Below are 23,644 nucleotides of genomic sequence, written 5' to 3' on the forward strand. Positions count from 1 at the left end.
CCCCCCAATACATGCACATACACACACACACTTTAGCCACAACCATCTCTCTGCGTTTACATTTTATTGTTTGAATTAAGATTTTATATAAGTGGAGAGTGCCCAGCTAAAAAAGTTTGAAAACCACACAAGTGGGTAATTTCTAAGGTCCCTTACAGCTCTAACATTCTACCCAGAATTTTATTCCATAGATAGTAGGGGACATCAGGACAAGGGAAAACAGACAACTTTTGGGGGCTTTTCTGCTTCTCCAAATCCTCAACTTGATGCTTGAAATGCTCCAATTAGAGATTTGTTCCTTTGGCTCAAAATGTTTCTGCTCACTTTAAATGCAAGTATTTCTGGGAGAACCAATATGTTAATTCTGTCAGTCATCAATCAATCAATTCATATCAATCCCTCAATATGAATGAACTTTTCACATATTTTCACATATTTTCCTGAGGGCAGGTTTTAGGAAAGAAATGAGAACACTTTTGTTCCCTGAGAGGGAAGGCAGCTTAGGAAAGGGAAACCTAAGCACAGCTGATGTCTTTTCACTGTGTGAGTAGATCTTTAGCCATTTTGCCCCCCATTGATTTGGGGAAGTAGCATCAGGACCTGATAAGACGTTTAATTGAGGCACTCTCTACTTAAAGCGTCACCTCCTAGACCCGGATATAACAAGGAACACAATCCTCAAGATGGCTCATCATGATTCCTTTTCACACAAAATCACTCCCTACTTCATTTCATAGCCTGAGCAGAGCTTTTAATGGGCCATAAATTACTGGGGAATTGTCAGCTGCTTAAAATCTCTGGGGACTCCTCCTCCTCCTCCTGCTTTCAGTTTCTTACCTGGTTAGGCATAAGCGCACGAAGTCTGCTGCATTTTCTGAGAAGTGTTCTGGTAAAGGAGGCATCAGCCCTCTGTGTGCTCCAATGTAAAACATGGCTGCCATCCTGTCCATGGAAGCCAGCGGAGGCTTCCCTGTGGCCATCTCAAACACAGTGCAGCCAATGCTCCAGATGTCTGACTTCCTTCCATAGCCAGACTCATTGATGACTTCTGGGGCCATCCAATATGGAGTCCCATGCATGGACTTAAGCATGTCACTATGGGTGCCATTTAAGCCAGCCCAGGCCAAACGCTTGGCACAGCCAAAGTCGATCAGCTTGATTATTCCAGTTGGCATGAGCATAACATTATTTCCTTTGATATCTCGATGCACCACACAGTTCTCATGGAGATAAGCAACACCTTGTAGAATTTGTTTTGTATATTTACAGAACACCATCTCAGGCAATGGTCCAAAACGGTTTATAATACTAGAGATTGAGCCACCCGGAACGAACTCCATGAAAATGCTTACAATGTTCTCTTCCAAGCATGTCCCCAAATAGGCCACAATGTTGACATGTTTCAGTGCTTTGAGCAAATCTACTTCTTCCTGCAGTTTCTGGTATTCTTTTTCAGTAGCCAATTTTTCAGAGGTATCCAAAGCCACCTGTTTTACAGCTATTAGCTGTCCTTGGCTAGTTAGACCACAATATACCTAGAAGCAAACCAATACCTTATTATTTAACGTAAATGATACAACTTGTTCACAAAATGCCTCATGTGACATTTGTTTCTCCCTTCTCTTCTCAAACCCTTGTCTTTCTCTAAGTGGAACATCCCTACCTAAATTCAAAGGACTTAAGCAAATTCAAAGTTTCAATGGAGCCAAGATGGGATGAGCAGCTTGGTAAATGGATAATGACTTGGAGACAAGTGGCCTGGATTGGTTGGTACCTTGGCTTCACCATTCCCTGCTGTGTAACTTTGGGTAAGTTGTATAACCTTTTTGACTTCAGTTTTTCTCATCTATAAAACCAAGGTAACAATGCTTACCTCACAGATACCTATGATGACTACATGAGATGGTGGTTTGGGAAAGCTCCTCATGAAATAAATGAAATAGGACTATTTCAGGGCTAAAGCTCTAAGGAGAGAGAGGAAGGCAGGTCCTGGGGCAATTCAGTAGTCACCCCCATCATGTAATTTCAGTGGCTTCACTTCTTTCCACCTACTGATTCCTGAAATATCCCCAGCTAGAAACGTAGCATGTCAGTCTTTTCTTTACCAATCTATGTAAATACTATCTAAAGTGCCAGAACTTTAGATGGTCTTTTATGCAGTTCACAAAATGGAAGGAAGATCTTTTGTTTTTGCCACTCAGCAATGATTCTCCCAACTTCTGGTAACATATCCTGAGCTGTTGAACAAAGAGACTTCTTTCCCACTGGACTTGGACTGAAGCAAATGAGAGGCTAGAAATGCAATGGCCATTGTACCACCACATGGGGCCTGAGAATAGGAGCCGGAAGGAGAGACATAGAGAGGTCAGATCCTGATGACACTGTTTGACCCCTGAAACCAGCTGTGCCCAGAGCCAGGCCTACTGCAGACCCTTCAGTTACATAAAGTAGTGAACATCCTTTTCCTCAAGCCAGTTTGGGTTGGGTTTCCTGTTACTTCCAACTGGAAGAGTTCTAAGAGTATGTAGGAGGGCGGAGAGGGCTTGCAGGAGGGTTAGGGAAGAAGGAGGGGTCAAGGAGGAGTGGGGATTTTTGGTTTCATCGTGTTTCCCATTTAACTTACTGTGCCGTAGGCTCCCTTCCCAAGGATCTCACCCTTGGTCCACAGGATAGGTTCTTCATACTTTAAACTATTTTCAGAAAATGTTTTCTTTTCATTTGAGTTGAGAAATTGCTCCTCCTTGTCATATATCCTGAACCCATTACTATGTCTCTGGAAGAATGAGACAAAAAGAAAAGTCGCCATTAAATTCTGAGCTCTTGGGATGGACAGGAGGGGAAGAGAGTTGAGTCGAGTCTTCCTTTCTTCCAACTTAGGACCAACCAGAGAAAGCCAAATAGGCACCCCTCACCAATCACGGGAAGCCCCATCTAGTTAGCCCACCTACAGCTTCCCCAGAACAACAGCCTCCAGTCAGGGCAGACCTGAAGCCTCCCTATTCCCACTATACAGCTTTCCCACGCCTCTGCCTACATTTGAGTCTCTGCCAAATGCACGTGATGGAAGCTGACTCCTTTGCTATAGTGAGCCCTGAATAAATAGCCTTTGTCTGTTCTTCATTTATTACCACAACACACAAATACACTCAAACACACACAAATATATGTAAGCATACATTCATATGCTTACATACACATTTACACATTTACTCACATACATACACTCTCTCTCTCTCTCTCACACACACACACACACACACACACACATGCACAGCCATAACAAGCAAGTCTGGTGGTCAAGACCACCTGCAATAGACTGAAGACCCATGGCCTTATAGACCCTTGCTGCTCAAAGAAGAATCAGCAGACCAGCTGTATCAGCATCACCTGGGAGCTTGCTAGACATGCGCAATCTCGGGCCCCAGACATACTGAATCAGTGTCTACATTTTAACATGATCCCAAGAGATATGCATTCACAGTAAACTTTGAGAGCCTCCGCTCTACAAATCAGGAAACAAATATCTCTTTGTAGAACTTAGACCACATTTTACAGTTGTTTGATTAGGACCAAAAATGCTTTGTTTTGGTCTCCTCTACTAGTTCTTAAAAAGAAATGACAATGGTGATGCAGAGGCATGGTGAAGGCCCTTTATGAACAAGACATCCTGCAGGGACACCTTCCTCACAAATGAGCTTGCACGCCTTGAAAGGGCCATTTGGGTTCCTCCTCCCCATCCTCTCATGTTACTACCCAAACCAAAATTTAAGGTCTGCTTGGAAAAGAAAAGGTCACAAAAGGTCAGTTTTTGACTCCATGATTGCAAAGTGGGGTTACAGGCTGCTTATATTTACTAGCTTGTTAGCTTTTCTTTTGAAATGGCAGAGTGGTAACCCATCTCAGACACACGGGCGTGCACACACATACCCCCATCTCCCACCCCAGGCTGGAGGCTTCTTCCGATCACTACCCACCTCTCAGTGGAAACTGAGATCACCCTGAGGATGGAGCTGGCCTTTTAGGATAAGAAATATTCCCATCATGATTAAGTGACTAAGGGTGTGGGGCTGGAATCAGAATGCCTGGCCCACCACTCACTGACTGCGTGACTTTCTAAACCTCAATTTCCTCATCTGCAAAATGGCGACTTGTTAGTACCCTTAGTACTTATCTCACACAGCTGGTAGGAAGCGTATAAAGGATACAGTATGACAAGTCTGGCTCACATATGGTAAGTTCTCAATAAACCTAGCTATGGTATAATTATTTACCCTTGTCTGTTCTTCTGATCAACTATTTAAAATAGTTATTCCTGATCCTGATATAGTGTGATATAACCTGAGTTAGCATTCAATAAATAATATTTTAGCTAAACCTACTGTTTCTGTCTTTAAAATCTGAGGGAAGCAGGAAACATGTACTTCTGTGAAAACTAAAACAAACAAAACCCAACTTTCTGTTGCTATTCTTCCCCCACCCCCCGCCCCACTGCCACTCCCATGCCAAACAAATTTAAAAAATTTGGGTCAGTGGTGGGGGGGGGGGAAATTGTTGCTTAAGTTTCCTTGAGAGCAATGGCTAAGTCTTATCCCCCACCATGTCTCTAGTTCTTAGCCCAGTGCCAGAAACACAGTAGGCATCGATAATATTTTTGTGTTAAAGTAGTGAACCATCTGAGAGCAAATGCTCAGGTGCAGGGAATCTTTGAGAAATGGTCATTTCATGTCATCAGATGCTTTTTTGGGAACTAGGTGGTGAGCTACTTCAGGGGCTGGGTTAATTTCTTTCCATCTCACACACCACCTAGAGCAATGCTTTTCTCGTAATTTTCTCTCTGCTGATATTTGTTGACTGAAAATGGAACCGGGGGCCAACTTGCTTTAACAATACTCAGTCATCCATTTGCAAAAGCAGTTAGATAGTGCATTACTAAGGCCTACCCTACAGATGACATTTCTGAAGCTTGAGTCATCATGGTAATGGTGCTTAAGTTGTTTTTAGTCAAATCCTTGTCTAGTTCAGGTTGGTTAAGACCATAGACTCATCAACTGGGCCTGCGCAAATGCCCCATAAGTGACTCTTTGACGTCAAGGGGCCAAAAACTCCACCCACAGATCATGCTGATGCCACCGTTTTGTCAACACGTGTCCTACGAAGAGCCATGAAGCTTGACTATACTTGCACAGATCATCAATTACCTCACTTCTCCTTACCTCCACTCATCTATTCCCACACTTCAGACTGCCCTGCCCCCATATCTCATAATATCCCTAATCTCTGTTTTAAGGGAGGCAGATTTGAGACTTGTTCTCCTGTCTCCTTGTTTGGCTGTCTTGTGAATAAACCCTTTCTCTGCTGCAAAACTCACTGTCTCAGTGATTGCATTACTGTGCAGTGGGCTAAACAAGGCTGGTTCAGTAATAAAAACACCATCATTGAAAAAAGTATTGACCTATGTAAACAGTTTTGCTATATTAATGTAGTGATTCCATTACAGTGCCAGGCTAGCTAAATTCCAGAAGTAAGGCAGCATAACGAAACATCTTAGCCAGAGAGTCAGGGGACCTGGATCCCAAACCTGCAACCAATGAAGCCTTGGCAAAGCTATTTAATTGTTTAGGATTCCTGATTCCTCATTTGACAAAAAGGGGCTTGTCTCTGAGGTCCCTTCCTACCACAAAGAATCTCTGATTCTAATTATACCAACCTGTCTTTTGACATTTGTTGTCTCTCTGCCCAATTCTTGAATGGTATTTCCTCTCCTACTGCAGACAAGATTTAGGTTTTCATGATTTGCTTCATTTGGTGTTATTGGGGAAGAGTTGTCATCTTTCTCATCAAGAGCTAATAGTTCTGCAGCTAGACAACCTAATAGCTCATCTGTCAATTCTTCACTCTTTACAGAGTCTAGGATTTCTTGGGAAATTGAATTTTCATCATTTAAAGTTTTTCCAAATGTTTGATATGTGATTGACTTATTGGCTAAACTATCATGATCCAAAGAATGTGCCCAATGTTGATATGCCTGGGAAGATGCACTTTCTTGTTGCTCTTGGAAAGAGAAACTCATGTATGTTTTAGACTTATCTGAAACACTATCAAACTCTACATCATTAGTTAAAATTTGATTGGCACTTATTTTACCAAGAGATGCTGTTTTCTGCTTTTCTTGTAGTACATGCTTGTTGGAACTCTTCTCACTGGGCACTGCCCAGCTGTTTTCTGAAAGGACAGATGAAGTCTGATGATGTAGCTCTTCAAGTTCATGCAGGTCTCTGAGGCTCGTGGCAAGTATTTGATGGTTAGAAATGTCTCCTTCATCAGGAGAGTCTTCCATAGAGACTTCTTCAACAATGGACAAATCGGAGCCAGGAAGGAATTCGTTCTGTTGAATGGACTGCTCATGAGTCTGAGCCAAGTTCACGGGCTGAACTTCATCTTTGGAAGACAGAAAGTCATTTTCTGAAGACCTGATCTGCCACTCTGGTTCTGAAATAGCATCACCATTTTCAGCGTCTTGTAGGTTGCTACCTACAGCCTTGCAACCCTTTTCTTTAGAATTTAAACTTTTGTGCTTTGGTTTAATGCCAAGCGAAGGCTTTCGGGGTTTAATATGTGTTCTTTTCTGAGAAAGTCTTGTTCTGCTATTGCTGCTTCTCTCACTGTGTAAAGACCGACATTTATTGGTGATACATCTGCCTGATGGAGCTGAGCATATCTCTCGGTAATGTTTGTTTTCATGCCTTTCAGCCTCTCGCATGTGACAATAAACAGGGGTCCCAAACATTTCATAGATTCCAGGTCCATTAGCAGTTGAATTGATTTCTTTGAACATGTCACTATACTTAAGATCTAGATAATTTAGTCTTGGCTCTGTTGGTTGAATAGAGAGTGGAACAGAAGACGTTTTTATTCCTGGACTTTTACAGATGCAAGGAAATGATTGCTTTTTAGGTTTCAGAGCCCGATAAGTTGATTGCTTCTTTTCGATCTGTGGCATTCTCCTTTGAAACTTGGGTGATTGCTGAGGCTTGGGGTCAACAAGCCCCAAGGCAGGAAAAACTTGAGTTTTTATGCTGGTTTTATGCACAGTAGACTTAATGGAACCTTCAACGGAAATCATGAAATTTGGAGGTGTCCTGTTACTGGTCTTGGTCTTTGAATCCAATTTATTTCTATGGGTTTTCATCTTATGCCTGTCATTTTCTTGGTGTGCAAGTATGTTGAAGCTACTGTTGCTATGAAGGGTGCCCTTTCTTTTTTGGAGGCTTGGTTTAGCTAGTGCTGGTTCCTTGGGAGTTCCATCTCCAGGGAAAGTGATGTGGAGAAGAGGGACCATCCCATTCATTTCTGGTTTGGTTGCCTTTGCTATTGATATTTTTATGTTTGTCTCCATGCCGCTGTGACTTTCTGGGAGTTTTTCAATGGTGCTATTAGAGACTACATTGGACAAACTTTTAAGTACAGTATACTCTTCCAAAATATGATTTGGCTCAATTGCTTCACCTTTATGTACTGAAGGACTTTTTGAATCAGCTTTATCATTTCCAGTCTCTTGATTCTGGCTTGGAGTTATTTCTGAGTGCCGGGCTTCTTGGCATTTGATTGGCACGGTACATCCAACTTCTGTATCTTGTTCATAGTTTCTGGCTACTGAACCCTCTTTCTTTCTTGATGAAAGATATCGAGAGTTCTCTTCTGCTTTTCTCATTTCACTACCACAGCAGTCGATATCCACATCCTTATCTGTAGGAAAATTGCCTTTCTTAGAATTCTCAGAGGACACCAAAGACTGCCCTTTTTGAAAGTGAGAGATTTCAGTTTTGTCACCTCCTTCTGTTTCCTTGGATTTCCGATCCTCCTCCATCTCCAGGTGTTGTCGGTGATGGTTAGCCTTCCAAAAAGAGCACATGTTTCTGGACCAAATGGAGCCATCAGAGGACCTGAGAATCTGATCCACAAACACCTGGAATGGGGCTTCTTGGTGCTCATCACGTCGACTAACAGGCTCTGAGAACTTAGGTACAAAGGACATGAGGCTCGGCATGTTTCTTTCTCTCTCCTTTTGATCCTTGTGATTTTGGGGGATAGTAAGGAGACCAGATCTCATGGGCAAGAGTGACAATGGTGGCAGAGGGAACTAAAAGGAAAGAGAGAAAAAGCTAATGAAGGCAGAAACATAAAACACATCATGTTAACTGGTTTAAAGGAATCTGAAGAGATGTAAGAGTCTCTTTAGGAAGGCCTTTGAAGTACAAATCTGTCCTGGAGACCACAATTTTAAAAATTGAAAGCTCAATCCCAGTGTATTTTTAGAACCACGGTAAAACAATACTTTTCAAAATCAAGATGATCATAGATATAAAGATTTATGGTTATGTATTTAAAAGAAAGGAACTACAATGTAAACATTAAAAATGTAAGATGAAACATTTTACATCTCTTCTCTTTTTCTTTCCGTAGAATTGATCTAGACATTTTTTAAATTTCCACTTAGAACAGCTTAAAATTGCTGTTCACATTTACTTCAACAGCTTTCATCAGGTTACAGACTAACTCAGAATTTGTATCCAGAGCACAACTACTACTTTATTGTTTTCCTGAATCATTTTGTTGAGAGTGACTTATAAACGTGCCACACTATAAGTTAGCAACCCTGAATGGTTTTTAATTTTCCTTTGGCCTCCAGCTATTTTCAAATTAAGCTAGTTTTTACCATTATCAACCTCTAGAGGTCAGTGTAACCCCATGTATAATATTCAGCTTTCTGCTGATACGGCTATAAAGTCTAACTTTATGCTTCTTTCCATCAAGCTCTTTTCCTGTGTATGCAGATTTGACACCTAAGTATATGAGAATATTTATAGGCATGGATCTTGAGTGGTAATTGAGAGCTATATGTTTCATTTTCATTCTATTGCTGCCCGTGTATAAGAAGAAAAGGAAAGGAAAAGAATCTGACACTAGAAACTTAGGCATTAGAAACAGATGAGATGCAGTGTAATGCCCTAGTTTTATTACTGAGATGGTTTTCTTCCATTTATCAAAAATAGCTTAGGAAATAAAAATATATTCTCCCAGCATTTAAACATCTCCCCAGTGGCAGTCATTACTTTTTTTTTCAGGCCAATAAACTTCTATTTACAACACTAAGCAATACTCGTGCATTTTCTCAAAGGTTCTAGGATACAGAAGAGTCAGGTCATTGAGAGAATTTCAAGAATCTTTCCCAATGCTTTGCTTATACATTAGACAACTAGGAAAATCTTTCTACCCCTGGAAAAAAGAATTACCGAATTTCCAGGTATGTTAAAAGAAGACAAATTAAAATATGTCTAAGAGAGATACTCACTTGATTATGTGGAGAACAGGAAATACCTCAGAAAGGAAATGCTCATAGCAAGGTATAATTTTCCCAGAAATTGTTTGTTACTCTATAGACTATATGTGAGTTGTTGTTTTTCCAAAATAGAATTGCTGAGTTTTTTGGTTCTGAGTTCTTTGATAGAGTTTGTCTCTAAAAATAAAAGTTCTTCGGTATTAATTCTTAAGTCAAAAATGCTGAAACTAATCTTACCTCAATTCTCCGGCTACTGTACTTCATATCAGAGGTAGAACACTCTATAACAAGAAAAAATCGTAAAAATAATTAGATATTCTTAGCAGTAGCAGGAACACAGTCAACCTTAAGCCAGAGTTTGGGGATGAAGTGATCTTGGTGCTGAAATTTGAAGAAAAGTCAAAATTAAGAGTTTTCCAGGTGTAATCCCTATGGAATTGAGTATGGTATGATTATTATATTCTGTCTGGAAACACAAGACTCTGGATCAGAAATCAGAGCATTTATTACCCACAGGGCATTATAGTGCCAGTTTCCCACACCCCAGCTCCCCATAGGGCAACACGTGAGAGCAGACGTAGGGGGGCTGTACCCCAGGAGTGAACCCTGAAATTATGAGACTCAGAGCTTATACGGAGTGGTTGGCATTTCGACTCACCTTTCCCTCCCAAGAAAGAGAGACCTTTGCTATGAAATGTAAGCAAATGTCTCCAGGAGAAAGATATTATTACTCTAGAATGTAAGCAAACAGCTCCTGGGGAAATAAGCCTCTGAATCTCTCGGGAGCAATACTCTGTCTCTAATTTCTAAGACGTGTTTATCATTTAATCATCTTTTAACCTAGTTTTCCCTGCTTTTTTGCTCAGAAAGCCTGGACTGTGCAGAAATGGGAGAATATTCATGTATAATTGTATCCCAACAGTTGTTTGAACTCAAACATGGGCTGGACATAAATTCTGAAGGGAAGGTGTAGGGAAGCGGGAGATGGAATTTACTAAGTAGTGTAAACTCTAGTTGTCTTCTTACCAAAAAGTCACCATGGTCCCTAAAACCCACCACCACAGCCAGAAGCTGAAGCCCAAAACTCCAATGTATCCAGGGTCAAAGCAGGTCACATAAATGGATGAAGTGGGACAGGTAGGGACAGTGATGAACTGAAATCATGTGCCCAACTAAAGGGACATCCATTACTCAGTTCTAGTTGATGTCACCCATTCCAGATGGGTAATCCAGCACTGCTAGAGCTTCCAATTGTCAAGAGAAGCCAGAGAACTGGAGACTATGTGACATCTCCCTCCTGCTCCTTGTTTATAATGCTTTGAAGGCCGAACAAAATATGTCTGTGATGTAACACACATACAGAAGCCATTCTCGGGTGAAACACGTTCAGCTAAGAAGAGGATTTCAACAGGAGGGGGCACGGACATTCCCCTCAGCCACAGCTGGCCAAGGCACTCCCCCCGCTTCTTCATGCATTTATTCAACAAATATTTATTGAGTGCTTCCTGACAGACCAACACTGTCCCAGAAGATAGCAATATAGCTGTGAACAATAAAGAAAAAATCCTTGCCCTCATAGAGGTCGTATGCTAGAGGCTGAGAGTTCCTGTTGAAAAGATACTACAAGTTAATACTAGAAATACAACTGAATACAATTTATAACCTCCTGAGTTAAAAAACAAAAACTTTCTGCTATTATTATAAATATTTGGATAAATATTATCCACTGTTGGTAAGGAATGATGCGAATTCGAACAGCCTCTTAAACATTTCTGGTGAGAGTGCAGAGGTAAGATCTTTCTGGTAGATAATTTGGCAGTATACGTTAAAAGCCTTTTAAAATGTGTATAGAATTCCAGTTAAAAGATGGAATGTGCAAGCTTTTCTCCACTCTCTCCACAAACCATACTAAAGTGACAGTAAACGAATTTTAAAAGGTGTAAATGAGAACAACAACAAAAACCCAGAGGATAAAACAGCAGATGAGCAACAACAACAAAATTTTGAACAGTGACAACTGTGTGGATGAATAATTGATTAGCTGTCAGATTTCAGCTTTCTATTCAGTGCCTGCAGGGGCAGGACTCAACAAAAAATAAGAACCTCGGAAAGGAGCAGGAACTGAAGATACCAGGTACCTCTGGGGATGTAGGTGAGGCTGAAACAAGGGGTTCTTGTAAGTCTGTATAAGGAGTGGGTTCCAGATTCCCTGCCCTGCCCCACGAGTGACGTTTTCCTTCTCCATTACTGGCAGATGGCTGGAAGTTTACTCTCTGGAGACCTTGAAACAAAGATGCTAAATGGGGTGCTGGAGCGAAAATAAAAGGATTAAGTGAAAGCCTGCACACTGACATGTGAAGCCTTATAGCCTCAGACGGGAGCTTGGATTATCCCTCTCTAGCGAAAACGAGCCAGAGAGAAAGGCCTGTCTATGCACACTGACACCATGGGAATCCCTCACCCCACCGTCGAGGTCTCTGCCCATTCAACAAGCTCCCTGCAGCACCACAGCCAAGGACCAACTGATAAGGGAGAAAAGCCTCTGATGTGAAAATAAGGACAAGCAAACCAAAGAAAGAAAAGAGCTCAGAGGAAACAGAGACAATGAAAAACTACCATTGATGCGCCTTTTTCAGGAAGCTACTGGAAAATGTACCTCACTAAAATGAGGGAGTCAGTCAAGGAAGGGGAAGTGCATATCCAGTACACGGGGGGCCAAGGGCATTCCCAGGATGATGGTGAGGGAATCACAGAAGGATGGCTGGCCAGTGAGGCCCACAGACTGGGCAACACAGAGTGAAACCAAAGGGCGGAGGGTTCCAGGAGCAGTGTCTCCAAAAACAAAATGAACCAATGGATTACCTGACGTGCAGTTGTCTGAACTGATGCACACTTTATGCATCCATCAGACAGGATGGGGATGAACTGGTGACTAACAAAAATGTAAGCAAATGACGAAATTAGGCATTTATTAACACCAGGATAAATACGTCTCTCTCTCTTTTTTTTTTTTTTTTGAGGAAGATTAGCCCAGAGCTAACATCTGCTGCCAATCCTCCTCTTTTTGCTGAGGAAGACTGGCCCTGAGCTAACATCCATGCCCATGTTCCTCTACTTTATATGTGGGATTCCTGCCACGGCATGGCTTGCCAAGCGGTGCATAGGTCCGCACCGGCGAACCCTCAGGCCACTGAAGCAGCACATGCGAACTTAACTGCTGTGCCACTGGGCTGGCCCCTACAATGTCTCAAAAGCAAGAAAATCATAGAACACTATGGAGCTCAGCTGTGAATAATACTTCACCTAGTCATAATAATGGAAACATTGAATATTGATTTTTTTAACACAAAGATTGAGAAGACTGGAGATTGCTTGTGTGCGTAATGAAAAAGTGTGAAACCCTAAAAAGAAGGTCTAAATTGAACAATCAAGCACCATCATTCTAAACATGTTATTTAAAAATATGGAAGTACATTCTAGAAGAAATGGTCTTACAATTCTATTTGTATTTCTTATTTTTTTATTTTTGCTCATCTGTCTTTTCTGAGTTTTCATAATCAACATATATTGATCATCTAATTTTTTTAAATTGCATACTAACAAATTTTAAAAAGCGAACAAATGCTGTTGACATTTTCCAACAACAGTGCAGCATCCCTGGAGCAGCTCCCCTTTCAGAATACTGACCTAACCAAGTTGACTCTGGTCTGGCGGTCGTTGTTTTTGTTACATCTTCAAGATTCTCTGTGGTTTGGCTGGGAGAAGAGGATGTCTCCCCAATCTCCTACTCAATCTCTCCATCCATCCTCCCTCCAGTTTGTACCTGCACCAACTGCCCCTCCTTTTCTCTAAACCGTCTCTGCTACAAGACTAAATATGTGTATCCTTTTTTTCCATCATAACTAAAGTGGGACTCGGGTGGAAGGTATGAGCTCTGAACACACAGGCATGGTGCTTAAGCACGTTGGCTTCAGAGACAGGTGGTCCAGGTTTGAAGCCTGCCCCTGTAACTCACTAGCTACATGACTTAGGCATGTGCTTAACCTCTTTAGACCTTGGTTTTCTCATTTCTAAAACAGGTGTGCTAATATTACCTATATCAGTGGATATTTATGCCTTGCAATAGTAGGTACTCAATAAATGGTTATTGCTATTATTAATTCAATATAGATGTTTTATTAGTTATGCGCCAAGTCTGGTGCTAGGTGCTTGGAGGTGCGATGATGGTTTTTGCCTTCGTAACCTGGTGAAGACAGGCACATAAATAAACAGTGACAATTCAGCATGAGGAGTGTTAGGTTGCAGGTAAGGTCAGGATCCTCTGAGAGTCCAGAGGAATGGTAGTCATCCAGTCTCGGGAGGTTCAAAAAGACCTCCCTGAGAGAGAGTGGCATCTAAGGGGAGACCTGAAGGATGGCATAATGTTCCAGCAGAAAAAGACAGTGTGTGCAAATATTCACATGTTAGTTCCAGGAATGGGAGGCATTTAATAGTGCTAATGTTTATCACACAGCTGAGGAAGAGTGGCAAGATAGGAGGCTGAAGAGTGGATGCTGAGAGTGGGGAGCTAACTTTGTAGATTTCAAGCAACAAGACCCTGAGTCTACTTCACAGTCCAGACCTGATGGTAACAGCTTTTCATACAGCCTATCAAAACACTGCTTAAACGTTACGTTATGTGAAAGAAGCCAGACACGAGAGGACAAAAATCGTATGATTCCACTTATATGAGGTACCTAGAATACACAAATTCATAGACACAGAAAGTAGAATAGTGGCTACCAGGCATTGTAGGCGAGAGGGGAATGGGGAGTTATAGCTTCAGTTTTGCAAGATGAAAAGGTTCTGGAGATGGATAGTGGTGATGGTGGCACAGCAATGTAAATGAATTCAATGCAACTGAACTGTACACTTAAAAATGGTTAAAATAGGGCATGGCTCCATGGTGTAGTGGTTAAGTTTGGCACACTTTGCTTCAGTGGCCCGGGTTCATGGATTTGGATTCCGGGTGCAGACATACACCACTCGTCAGCCATGCTGTGGCAGTGACCCACATAGAAAATAGAGGAAGATTGGCACAGATGTTAGCTCAGGGACAATCTTCCTCACCAAAAAAAAAAAAAAAATTAAAATAGCAAATTTTATGTTATGTACACTTTACCACAATAAAAAATATTTTTAATTTTTTTAAAAAACACTGCCTCATTTAAATTTCACTTAATCTCTACCCTTCCCCCCAAATCGTATGATAATAAATCTGTTTTTTTCCTTTGTTTGGTGAGATGTGCACATACTTCCTCAGTTGTGCAATCTCCCTCATTGCAAGAAGCCAATAGATGCAACGTTCTGGGCTACAGGTTTGTCCCTGAGTTTAGGCTGATTGGTTTAGGACAGTAGTAAGCAGATATCAAAGACAGCACTGCCCTAAAGGGAAAGGCTGGCGTCAGTGCTGCTCTCTGGTAAATAAGTGTTGGGCTAGATAGAGTGGCAAACTCAAATCCTGGAGGAAGGCCTCCTCAGTGTAGGGCCCCAGATTCCCACAGATAAACATCAACCAAATATGAGTTCACTGTAAAGATTTTCAAACACTCAGGAAAAGGAGCCTTCAATAGTGCAAAGCAGTAGAAATAAGAAACAACAAATTTAGACCCACAGAGATTTCACATATTGGAGTTACCGAATACAGAGTATAAAATAACAATATATTAGAAGTTTAAATAAATAAAAGGTGGAATCATCAAAACAAGATATTCTCAATAGTGAACAAAGAATATTTGAAAAATAAAAAGTAAATTAAAAAAAAAACAAATGAGTGAATCATAATGATATACCACTTACTACCTCAATGAGATACTGTTATACACCCACCAGAACAGCTAATGTTAAAAAACTGACAAATGTTTGTGAAGATGTGAAGCAACCGGAACATTATACGCTGTTCATAGGAATGTAAGATGGTACAACCACTTTGGAGAAAGTTCTGGTTGTTTCTTTTTTCTTTCTTTCTTTCTATTTTTTTTTTTTTTTTTTTTTGAGGAAGATCAGCCATGAGCTAACATCTGCCACCAATCCTCCTCTTTTTTTGCTGAGGAAGACTGGCCCTGCGGTAACATCCATGCTCATCTCCCTCCTTATATTTGGGATGCCTGTCACAGCATGGCTTGCCAAGCGGTGCCATGTCTGCACCCGGGATCTGAACCGGCGAACCCTGGTCTGCCGCAGCAGAACGTGCGAACTTAACCGCTGCGCCACAGGGTCGGCCTCTGGTTGTTTCTTAAAAACCAAACATACACCTATCTTATAACCCAGCGGTTCTACTCTTACGAATTTACTCACAAGAAAAGTTTTTACAAAAAAAGACTTGTACAAGAATGATCATAGCAGCTTTACTTATAACGGTAAGAAACTGGGAGCAGCTCAGATGTCCATCAATAGAAACCTGGATGAACTGTGGTGTATGCATAGGGTGGAATACTATGAAGGGTTAGAAAGGGATGAACTAGTGATACAGGCAACAGTATAGGTGAATCTCAAAAACATCATGCTAAGGGAAGAAAAGGCTTACATAAAAGAATATATGCTGTGCCATTCCATTTATATGAAATTCTAGAACATGCAAAGCTAACCTATAGTGAAAAAACTCCACATAGTAGTTGCCTTGGGGATTCAGGCAGGTTAGTGTTGACTGAGAAAAGGACATGAGGGAACTTTCTGGGGCTGAAATTAACCTTCTGTATCTTGATAAGGAGTTGGGTTTCACAGGCATCTGTAAAAATTCAGTGAATATACACTCAGTGTATACTTTTTTCAAAACAGAAACTCTGTAAACACATATTGAACTCCAGGTAATGATAAGCATGCTAAAAAAATGGAAAACGCATACTGATATCTGCAATTTACTTTGAAATGCAACAAAAAAATAAGATGGATTAATGGATGAATAGAGGGACGGACAGATGAACAGCTATGATAAAGCAAATATAGTAAAACATTAAAGGTAGGATCTAGGTGGTAGGTATACAGATGTTCACCATAAAATTCTTTCAACTTTGCTGTATATTTTTGTTGCGTTATAAAATATTGGGGAAAAAACTCAATGGGTAGGTTCAACAAATGAATCAGTGAACTGAAAGATTTGTAAAATGAAAATTACCCAGAATGGAGCACAGAGAGAAAAGGAAATGGAAAGCATGAAATATAGGTTAAAAGATACAGAAGGCAGAAAAAGAATTTCTAGTATATAATCTGAGGTAGGAGTTTTTAACCAAGGCTGCACACAATTCAGGAAAGGTGGAAATGTAAGATATAAGCTGTAATTCTGTAGCTATTCCGAAAGCATCTTTTAAAAGGCTATTTAAACTTGAGTGTCAGATCACCCTCCGAGGTCTCCCCATGTCACTTATAATCCTTCCAACGTACTATATGACCCTGTATAATCAGTGCCCATGCCCATTACAGTTCAAATCCCCTTTCCTCACACTCCCACTCACTCTGGCCAGATACACTCGCCTTCTTGCTCCCTGGAACATTATTCCCCAAAATATTCACAGGGTTCAGTCCTTCTTCTCCTTCAGATATTTGCTCAAGTTACCTTTTCAATGATGCTATCCCTTGCTCATCCTATTTTATTTTATTTTTGTAAATTATTTTATAGAGGTTATGTTGGTTTCTAACATTGTGTAACTTCAGGTGTACATTACTATGTATCAGTTTCTGTACAGATTGCACTGAGCTCACCACCAAGACTAGTTTCTGTCTGTCACCATACATATGTGCCACTTTAACCCTTTCAAGCACCCCCCCCCCACCCCCTTTCCCTCTGGTAACCACTAATCTGTTTTCTTGATCCATGTGTTTATCTTCCACATATGCGTGAAATCATACAGTGTTTGTTTTTCTCTGTCTGGCTTATTTCACTTAATACCCTCAAGGACCATCCAGGTTGTTGCAAATGGGACAACTTTGTCTTTTTTTATAGCTAAGTAGAATTCCATTGTGTATATATATCACATCTTCTTTGTCCATTCATCAGTCAAGCGGCACTTGGGTTTCTTCCACATCTTGGCTATTGTGAATAATGCTGCAATGAACATAGGGATGCATAAGTCTCTTTGAATTGTTGATTTCAAGTTCTTTGGATAAATACCCAGTAGTGGGATAGCTGGGTCATATGGAATTTCTATCGTTAATTTTTTGAGAAATCTCCATACTGTTTTCCATAGTGGCCGAACCAGTTTGCATTCCCACCAGTAGTGTATGAGGGTTCCCTTTTCTCCACATCTTCTCCAACATTTGTTATTTCTTGTCTTGGTGATTATAGCCATTCTAACAGGCGTTAAGGTGATATCTCATTGCAGGTTTGAATTGCGTTTCCCTAATGATTAGCAATGTGGAACATCTTTTCTTGTGCCTGTTGGTCATCTGTATATATTCCTTGGAAAAATGTCTATTCATATGCTCTCCCCATTTTTTGACTGGTTGGTTTGTTTTGTTGTTGCATTGTTTGAGTTCTTCATATATTTTGAAAATTAACCCCTTGTCAGATATACGATTTGCAAATATTTTCTCCAAGTTGATGGTTTGTCTTTTCATTTTGTTCCTGGTTTCCTTTGCCTTGCAGAAGCTCTTTAGTCTGATGTATTCCCATTTGTTTACTTTTTCTTGTGTTTCCCTTGACCGAGTAGACATGGTATTCAAAAAGATGCTGCTAAGACTGATATCAAAGAGTGTAATGCCTATATTTTCTTCTAGGAGATTTATAGTTCCAGATCTTACATTCAAGTCTTTAATCCAATTTGAGTTAATTTTTGTGTGTGATGTAAGATAATGGTGTACCTTCATTCATTTGCATGTGGCTGTCCAGTTTTCCCAACACCATTTATTGAAGAGACTTGCCTTTCTCCATAGTATGTTCTTGGCTCCTTTGTCAAAGATTAGCTGTCCAGAGATGTGTGGTTTTATTTCCAGGGTTTCAATTCTGTTCCATTGATCTGTGTGTCTATTTTTATGCCAGTACCATGCTGTTTTTATTACTTTAGCTTTGTAGTATATTTTGAAGTCAGGCAGTGTGATGACTCCATCTTTGTTCTTTTTTCTCAGGATTCCTTTGGCTATTCAAGGTCTTTTGTTGTTCCATATAAGTTTTAGGATTCTTTGTTCTACTTCCGTGAAGAATGCCATTGGGATTCTGATTGGGATTGCATTCAATCTGTAGATTGCTTTAGGTAATACAGACATTTTAACTATGTTTATTCTTCCAATCCATGAGCATGGAATATCTTTCCATTTCCTTATGTCTTCTTTGATTTCTTTCAATAATGTCTTATAGTTTTCAGTGTATAGGTCTTTCACCTCCTTGGTTAAATTTATTCCTAGATATTTTATTCTTTTTATTGCCATTGTAAATGGGATTGTATTCTTGAGTTCTCTTTCTGATAGTTCATTATTAGGGTATAGAAATGCAACTGATTTTGTACCCTGCAAATTTGCTCTAATTGTGGATTATTTCTAATAGCTTTCTGATGGATTCTTTAGGGTTTTCTATATATAGAATCATGTTGTCCACAAACAGTGAGAGTTTTACTTCTTCTTTTCCAATTTGGATACCTTTTGTTTCTTTTGCTTGCCTAATTGCTCTGGCCAAAATCTACAATACTGTGTGGAATAGGAGTGGTGACAGTGGACACCCTTGTCATGTTCCTGTTCTCAAAGGGATGGCTTTTAGTCTTTCACCATTAAGTATGATGTTGGCTGTGGCTTTGTCATATACGGGCTTGATTATGTTGAGGTACTTTCTTCCTATACCCATTTTATTGAGAGTTTTTATCATAAACGGATGTTGAATTTTGTCAGATGCTTTCTCTTCATCTATTGAGATGATCATATGATTTTTATCCCTCATTTTGTTACTCTGGTGAATCACATTGATTGATTTGTGGATGTTGAACCATCCCTCATCCCTGGTGTAAATCCCACTTGATCATGGTGTATGATCCTTTTAATGTATTGCTGTATTCGGTTTGCCAATATTTTGTTGAAGATTTTTGTATTTATGTTCATCAGCGATATTGGCTGGTAATTTTCCTTCTTTTTGTTGTCCTTGTCTGGTGTTGGTTTCAGGGTAATATTGGCCTCATAGAATGAGTTAAGAAGCATCCCATCTTCTTCAATTTTTTGGAAGAGTTTGAGAAGGCTAGGTATTAAATCTTCTTTGAATGTTTGGTAGAATTCTCCAGAGAAGACATCTGGTCCTGGACTTTTGTTTTTGGGGAGATTTTTGATTACTGTTTCAATCTCTTTACTTGTGATTGGTCTATTCAGACTCTCTATTTCTTCTTAATTCCGTTTTGGGAGGTTGTATGAATCTAAGAATTTATCCATTTCTTCTAGATCATCCAATTTGTTGGCATATAGTTTTTCATAGTAGTTTCTTATAATCCTTTATATTTCTGTGGTATCCATTGTAATTTCTCCTCTTTCACTTTTAATTTTATTTATTTGAGTCTTCTCTCTTTTTTTCTTAGTACATCTGGCTAAGGGTTTGTCAGTTTTGTTTATGTTCTCAAAGAACCAGCTCCTAGTTTCATTGGTTCTTTCTATTGTTTTTTTAGTCTCTATTTCATTTATTTATGCTGTAATTTTTACTATTTCCCTCCTTCTTCTGACTTTGGGCTTTGTTTGCTCTTCTTTTTCTGGTTCTGTTTGGTGTAGCTGAAGATTACTTATTTGAGATTTTTCTTGTTTGTTGAGGTAGGCCTGTATTGCTATAAAATCCCTCTTAGTATCGCTTTTGCTGCATCCTATTAGAGGATAAGAGTTGGTATGTTGTGTTTTCATTTTCATTTGTATCCAGGTATTTTTTTATTTCTCCTTTGATTTCATCATTGATCCCATGGCTGTTCAGTAGCATACTGTTTAGTCTCCACATATTTGTAACTTTCCCAGCCTTTTTCTTGTAGTTGATTTCTAGTTTCATAGTATTGTGGTCGGAAAAGATGCTTGATATGATTTCAATCTTCTTAAATTTATTGAGGCTTGCCTTGTTTCCCTACATATGGTCTGTCTTTGAGAATGTTCCACGTGCACTTGAGAAGAATGTGTATTCTGCTGTTTTTGGATGGAATGTTCTATATATATATCTACTGAGTCCATCTGATCTAGTGTTTCACGTAAATCTACTATTTCTTTGTTGACTTTCTGTCTGGATAATCTATCCATTGATGTAAGTGGGTTGTTGAGGTCCCCTACTGGTATTGTATTGCTGTGAATTTCTCCCTATAGGTCTATTAATAGTTGCTTTATGTACTTTGGTGCTCCTGTGTTACATGCATATATATTCTTAAGTTTTGTGTCTTCTTGGTAGAATGTCCCTTGTATTATTATATATTGCCTCTCTTTGTTTCTCATTGCCTTTTTTATCTTGAAGTCTGCTTTGTCTGATATAAGTATGGCAATACCTGCTTTGCTTTGCTTACCATTTGCTTGGAGTATCGTCTTCCATCCCTTTGCTCTGAGCCTATGTTTGTCTTTAGAGCTGAGATGTGTTTCCTGAAGGTAGCATATTGTTGAGTCTTGGTTTTGGGGAGGGGGGGGGTCTTATTTTTTAATCCAGCCAGCCAGCCTGTCTGTGTCTTTTGATTGAAGAATTCAATCCATTTACATTTAGAGTGATATTGATATATGAGAGCTTAATGTTACCATTTTATCTCTCTCTCTCTCTTTTTTTAACCAGTTCTGTATTTTCATTGTTTCTTTTCTCTTGTATTTCTTTTTTTTTTTTAATTTTTTAATTGCTTTTTCTCCCCAAATCCCCCCAGTACATAGTTGTATATTTTAGTTGTGTGGTCCCTCTAGTTGTGGCATGTGGGACGCCGCCTCAACATGGCCTGATGAGTGGTGCCGTGTCCGCACCCAGGATCCGAACCTGTTAAACTCCAGGCTGCTGAAGCGGAGCACATGAACTTAACCACTCAGCCAAGGGGCCGGCCCCTTCCCTTGTATTTCTGACTGCCATTTCAGTTTGGTGATTTTCTGTGACGGGTTTCTCAGTTTTCTCTTTATTTATGATTTGTGGCTCTGTTCTGATTTTTTGTTTAGTGGTTACCATGAGGTTTGTATAAAAGATCTCATAGATGAAATGGTCCATTTTCTGATAGCCTCTTGTCTCCATTAACTTAAGTAGGTTCCATCCCTTTCCTCTTCCCCTTCTAAGTTATTGTTGCCACAAATTGTTCTTTTTTTGTGCTGAGTTTGTGACTAAATTGAAGTATTTATACTTATTTTTGATGTTTTCCTTCCATTTATCTTTTTTGTTATAAGCAAGTGTTTACTAACCTATTCTGATATAGAGCAGTAATTTTCTGATTCTATTTATCTCCGTACTCAAGGTTTTGTAGACCTTGGCTTTTTAGTTTCAGATGGGAGGGCTCCTTTCAACATTTCTTGTAAGGCAGGCCTAGTGGCAGTAACTCCCTCCGTTTTTGTTTATCTTGGAAAACTTTTATTTGTCCATCATATCTGAAGGATAGTTTCAGTGGATAGAGTATTCTTGGCTGAAAGTTTTTGTCTTTCAGTACTTTGAATATGTCATTCCATTCTCTCCTAGCCTGTACGGTTTTTGCTGAGAAATCTCCTGAAAGCCTGATAAGGGTTCCTTTGGAGGTCGCTCTCGTGTGAGTGAGACTGCTGCACTTGGCAGGGGGACCAGCTGAGCTGCTGTACCGGGCAGGAGGGGAGAGGCCCTTTCTTTCACATGCAGGCCGGCTCTGCACTTGCGGGCAGTTTTGCTGAGCTGCTGCGCTTGGCGGGCAGGGCTCCTTTGTGGGGGCTGAGCTGACACCACTCAGTGGGGAGTGTCCCCATGGGCAGGACCACCATGGCATGGTGGACGCTCTTGCACCACTCCAAAAGCATTTGCATGCAGGCCAGGCTGCCCCCGCCTGCTCTTACAGTCACAGCTGGACACTGTGTGATGACCTGCAACCTGGATCGCTGCCACCAGGGAGGGGGAGAGGTCCACTCACCTAGTCCCGCTGCTTCCCGGAGATCCAATCCACCCACCTTCTGGTGTATGGCTGCGTGGACCTCTCAGGCATCCTCTTGTGCTGTGTAGGGAATCCTCTGTTGGTTAATGAATGTCCGTTTAGTTGTAACTTAGAGAGGAGAGACAAAGGGAACAACTCACTCCACAGTGATGCTGACATCACTCCTCTTGCTCACCCTATTTAAAATCTCCAGCTGCCTCATCACTCTTCCCCTTTATTTTTCTCCATAGCATTTATCACCATCCAATGTACTATATATGTTACTGGTTTGTTTATTGTCTGTCCCCTCCTCCAACCACATTAGAATGTGAATTCCACAACAGCAGGGGTTATTGTCTGTCTTGTTCACTGCTCTATTTCCAGCATTTAGAACAGTGCCTGGCACCACAAATAAATATTTGTTGACCAAAAGAATAAAGGAATCACTGTGTAAGTGTTCAACTCACCTTCAGATTTTCTTTCTTGCCCTTTCAGAAAGTGAGAAACATCTTCTCTGGCTATAGACTTGGAGATGTTTGGTTCTAAGCAAGGTCTCGGCCACAAAAAGCCTGAGTTCACATCATGGAGCTCCTTGGAACTTTCCTGTTTCTTCAGAAGTAAAGGCCTCGTGGTCAGCGTCTTTGTCCTGAGGTCCACCATCTCAAGTTCGTTTGGAAGAGAAACAGAATGTGCTCGCGCCCATTCTCCATGCGCTGCAGTTATCTGACTAGAAGGGGAAGGAAACAGTTTGATTCAAAACTCATTCCCCATGTCTTTTGGGTTTCAAGTCCTCAATCCAGCCTGACATCACTAGAAAGTCTGGAGAACTATTTCCAAGTGGAATGATGGTGTTCCTGAAAGGACAAGACCTCTCCACTGTCTGGCTCACTCCCCACCCCATCTGCCCTCTGCACCCCGCACTTTAGTTTTCCTAGTCTCTATTTCCTTGAGCAGAGAAATCAGAGGGGCAGAGGGGCAGGCACAGGGAATGCACCCTTTTGCTTCTACAAAGACATCAACCAGCCCAGTGTTTCTCAAATTAGCTTTAGTGAAGGATCAGTTTTTAAATTTTCCAGTTCATTGTGGACTGATATTTCTGTAAAATGTAATAAAAGTAAATTACTATGAAAATAAACCCCAATTTCTTTGTTATCAGTCAAATTGCTATACAACTTTCTAAACATTTAAATGTCCAAGTTCTGTACTGACTGGCAACAGAAGGAGCCCAGAACCACATTTTGAGTAGCATTGCTGCAGGGTCAGCAAACTATGGCCCATGAGC

At 40.5% G+C, this 23,644-nt stretch overlaps 1 protein-coding gene and 1 long non-coding RNA gene across 2 annotated transcripts in view; one reads left to right on the forward strand and one right to left on the reverse strand.

The window, feature by feature from the left end:
• Window positions 1-23,644, reverse strand: part of MAP3K19 (mitogen-activated protein kinase kinase kinase 19) — a 59,257-nt gene that overhangs the window by 4,186 nt on the left and 31,427 nt on the right. The window contains exons 9-13 of the mRNA XM_070507580.1: window positions 22,830-23,089; window positions 9,578-9,621; window positions 5,708-8,140; window positions 2,624-2,773; window positions 838-1,535 (exon numbers count right to left, since the gene is read on the reverse strand). Of these exons, the coding sequence (XP_070363681.1) occupies window positions 838-1,535; window positions 2,624-2,773; window positions 5,708-8,140; window positions 9,578-9,621; window positions 22,830-23,089 (3,585 nt within the window). The remainder of the gene's footprint in view (window positions 1-837; window positions 1,536-2,623; window positions 2,774-5,707; window positions 8,141-9,577; window positions 9,622-22,829; window positions 23,090-23,644) is intronic.
• LOC139045106 (uncharacterized) lies at window positions 1,522-23,497 on the forward strand. Its single transcript, XR_011502786.1, has 2 exons — window positions 1,522-1,808; window positions 22,858-23,497. It is a non-coding gene; the product is annotated as an uncharacterized lncRNA (long non-coding RNA).

The sequence above is a fragment of the Equus asinus genome, chromosome 4 (genome assembly GCF_041296235.1).
Source record: "Equus asinus isolate D_3611 breed Donkey chromosome 4, EquAss-T2T_v2, whole genome shotgun sequence".
Classification (NCBI taxonomy): domain Eukaryota; kingdom Metazoa; phylum Chordata; class Mammalia; order Perissodactyla; family Equidae; genus Equus; species Equus asinus.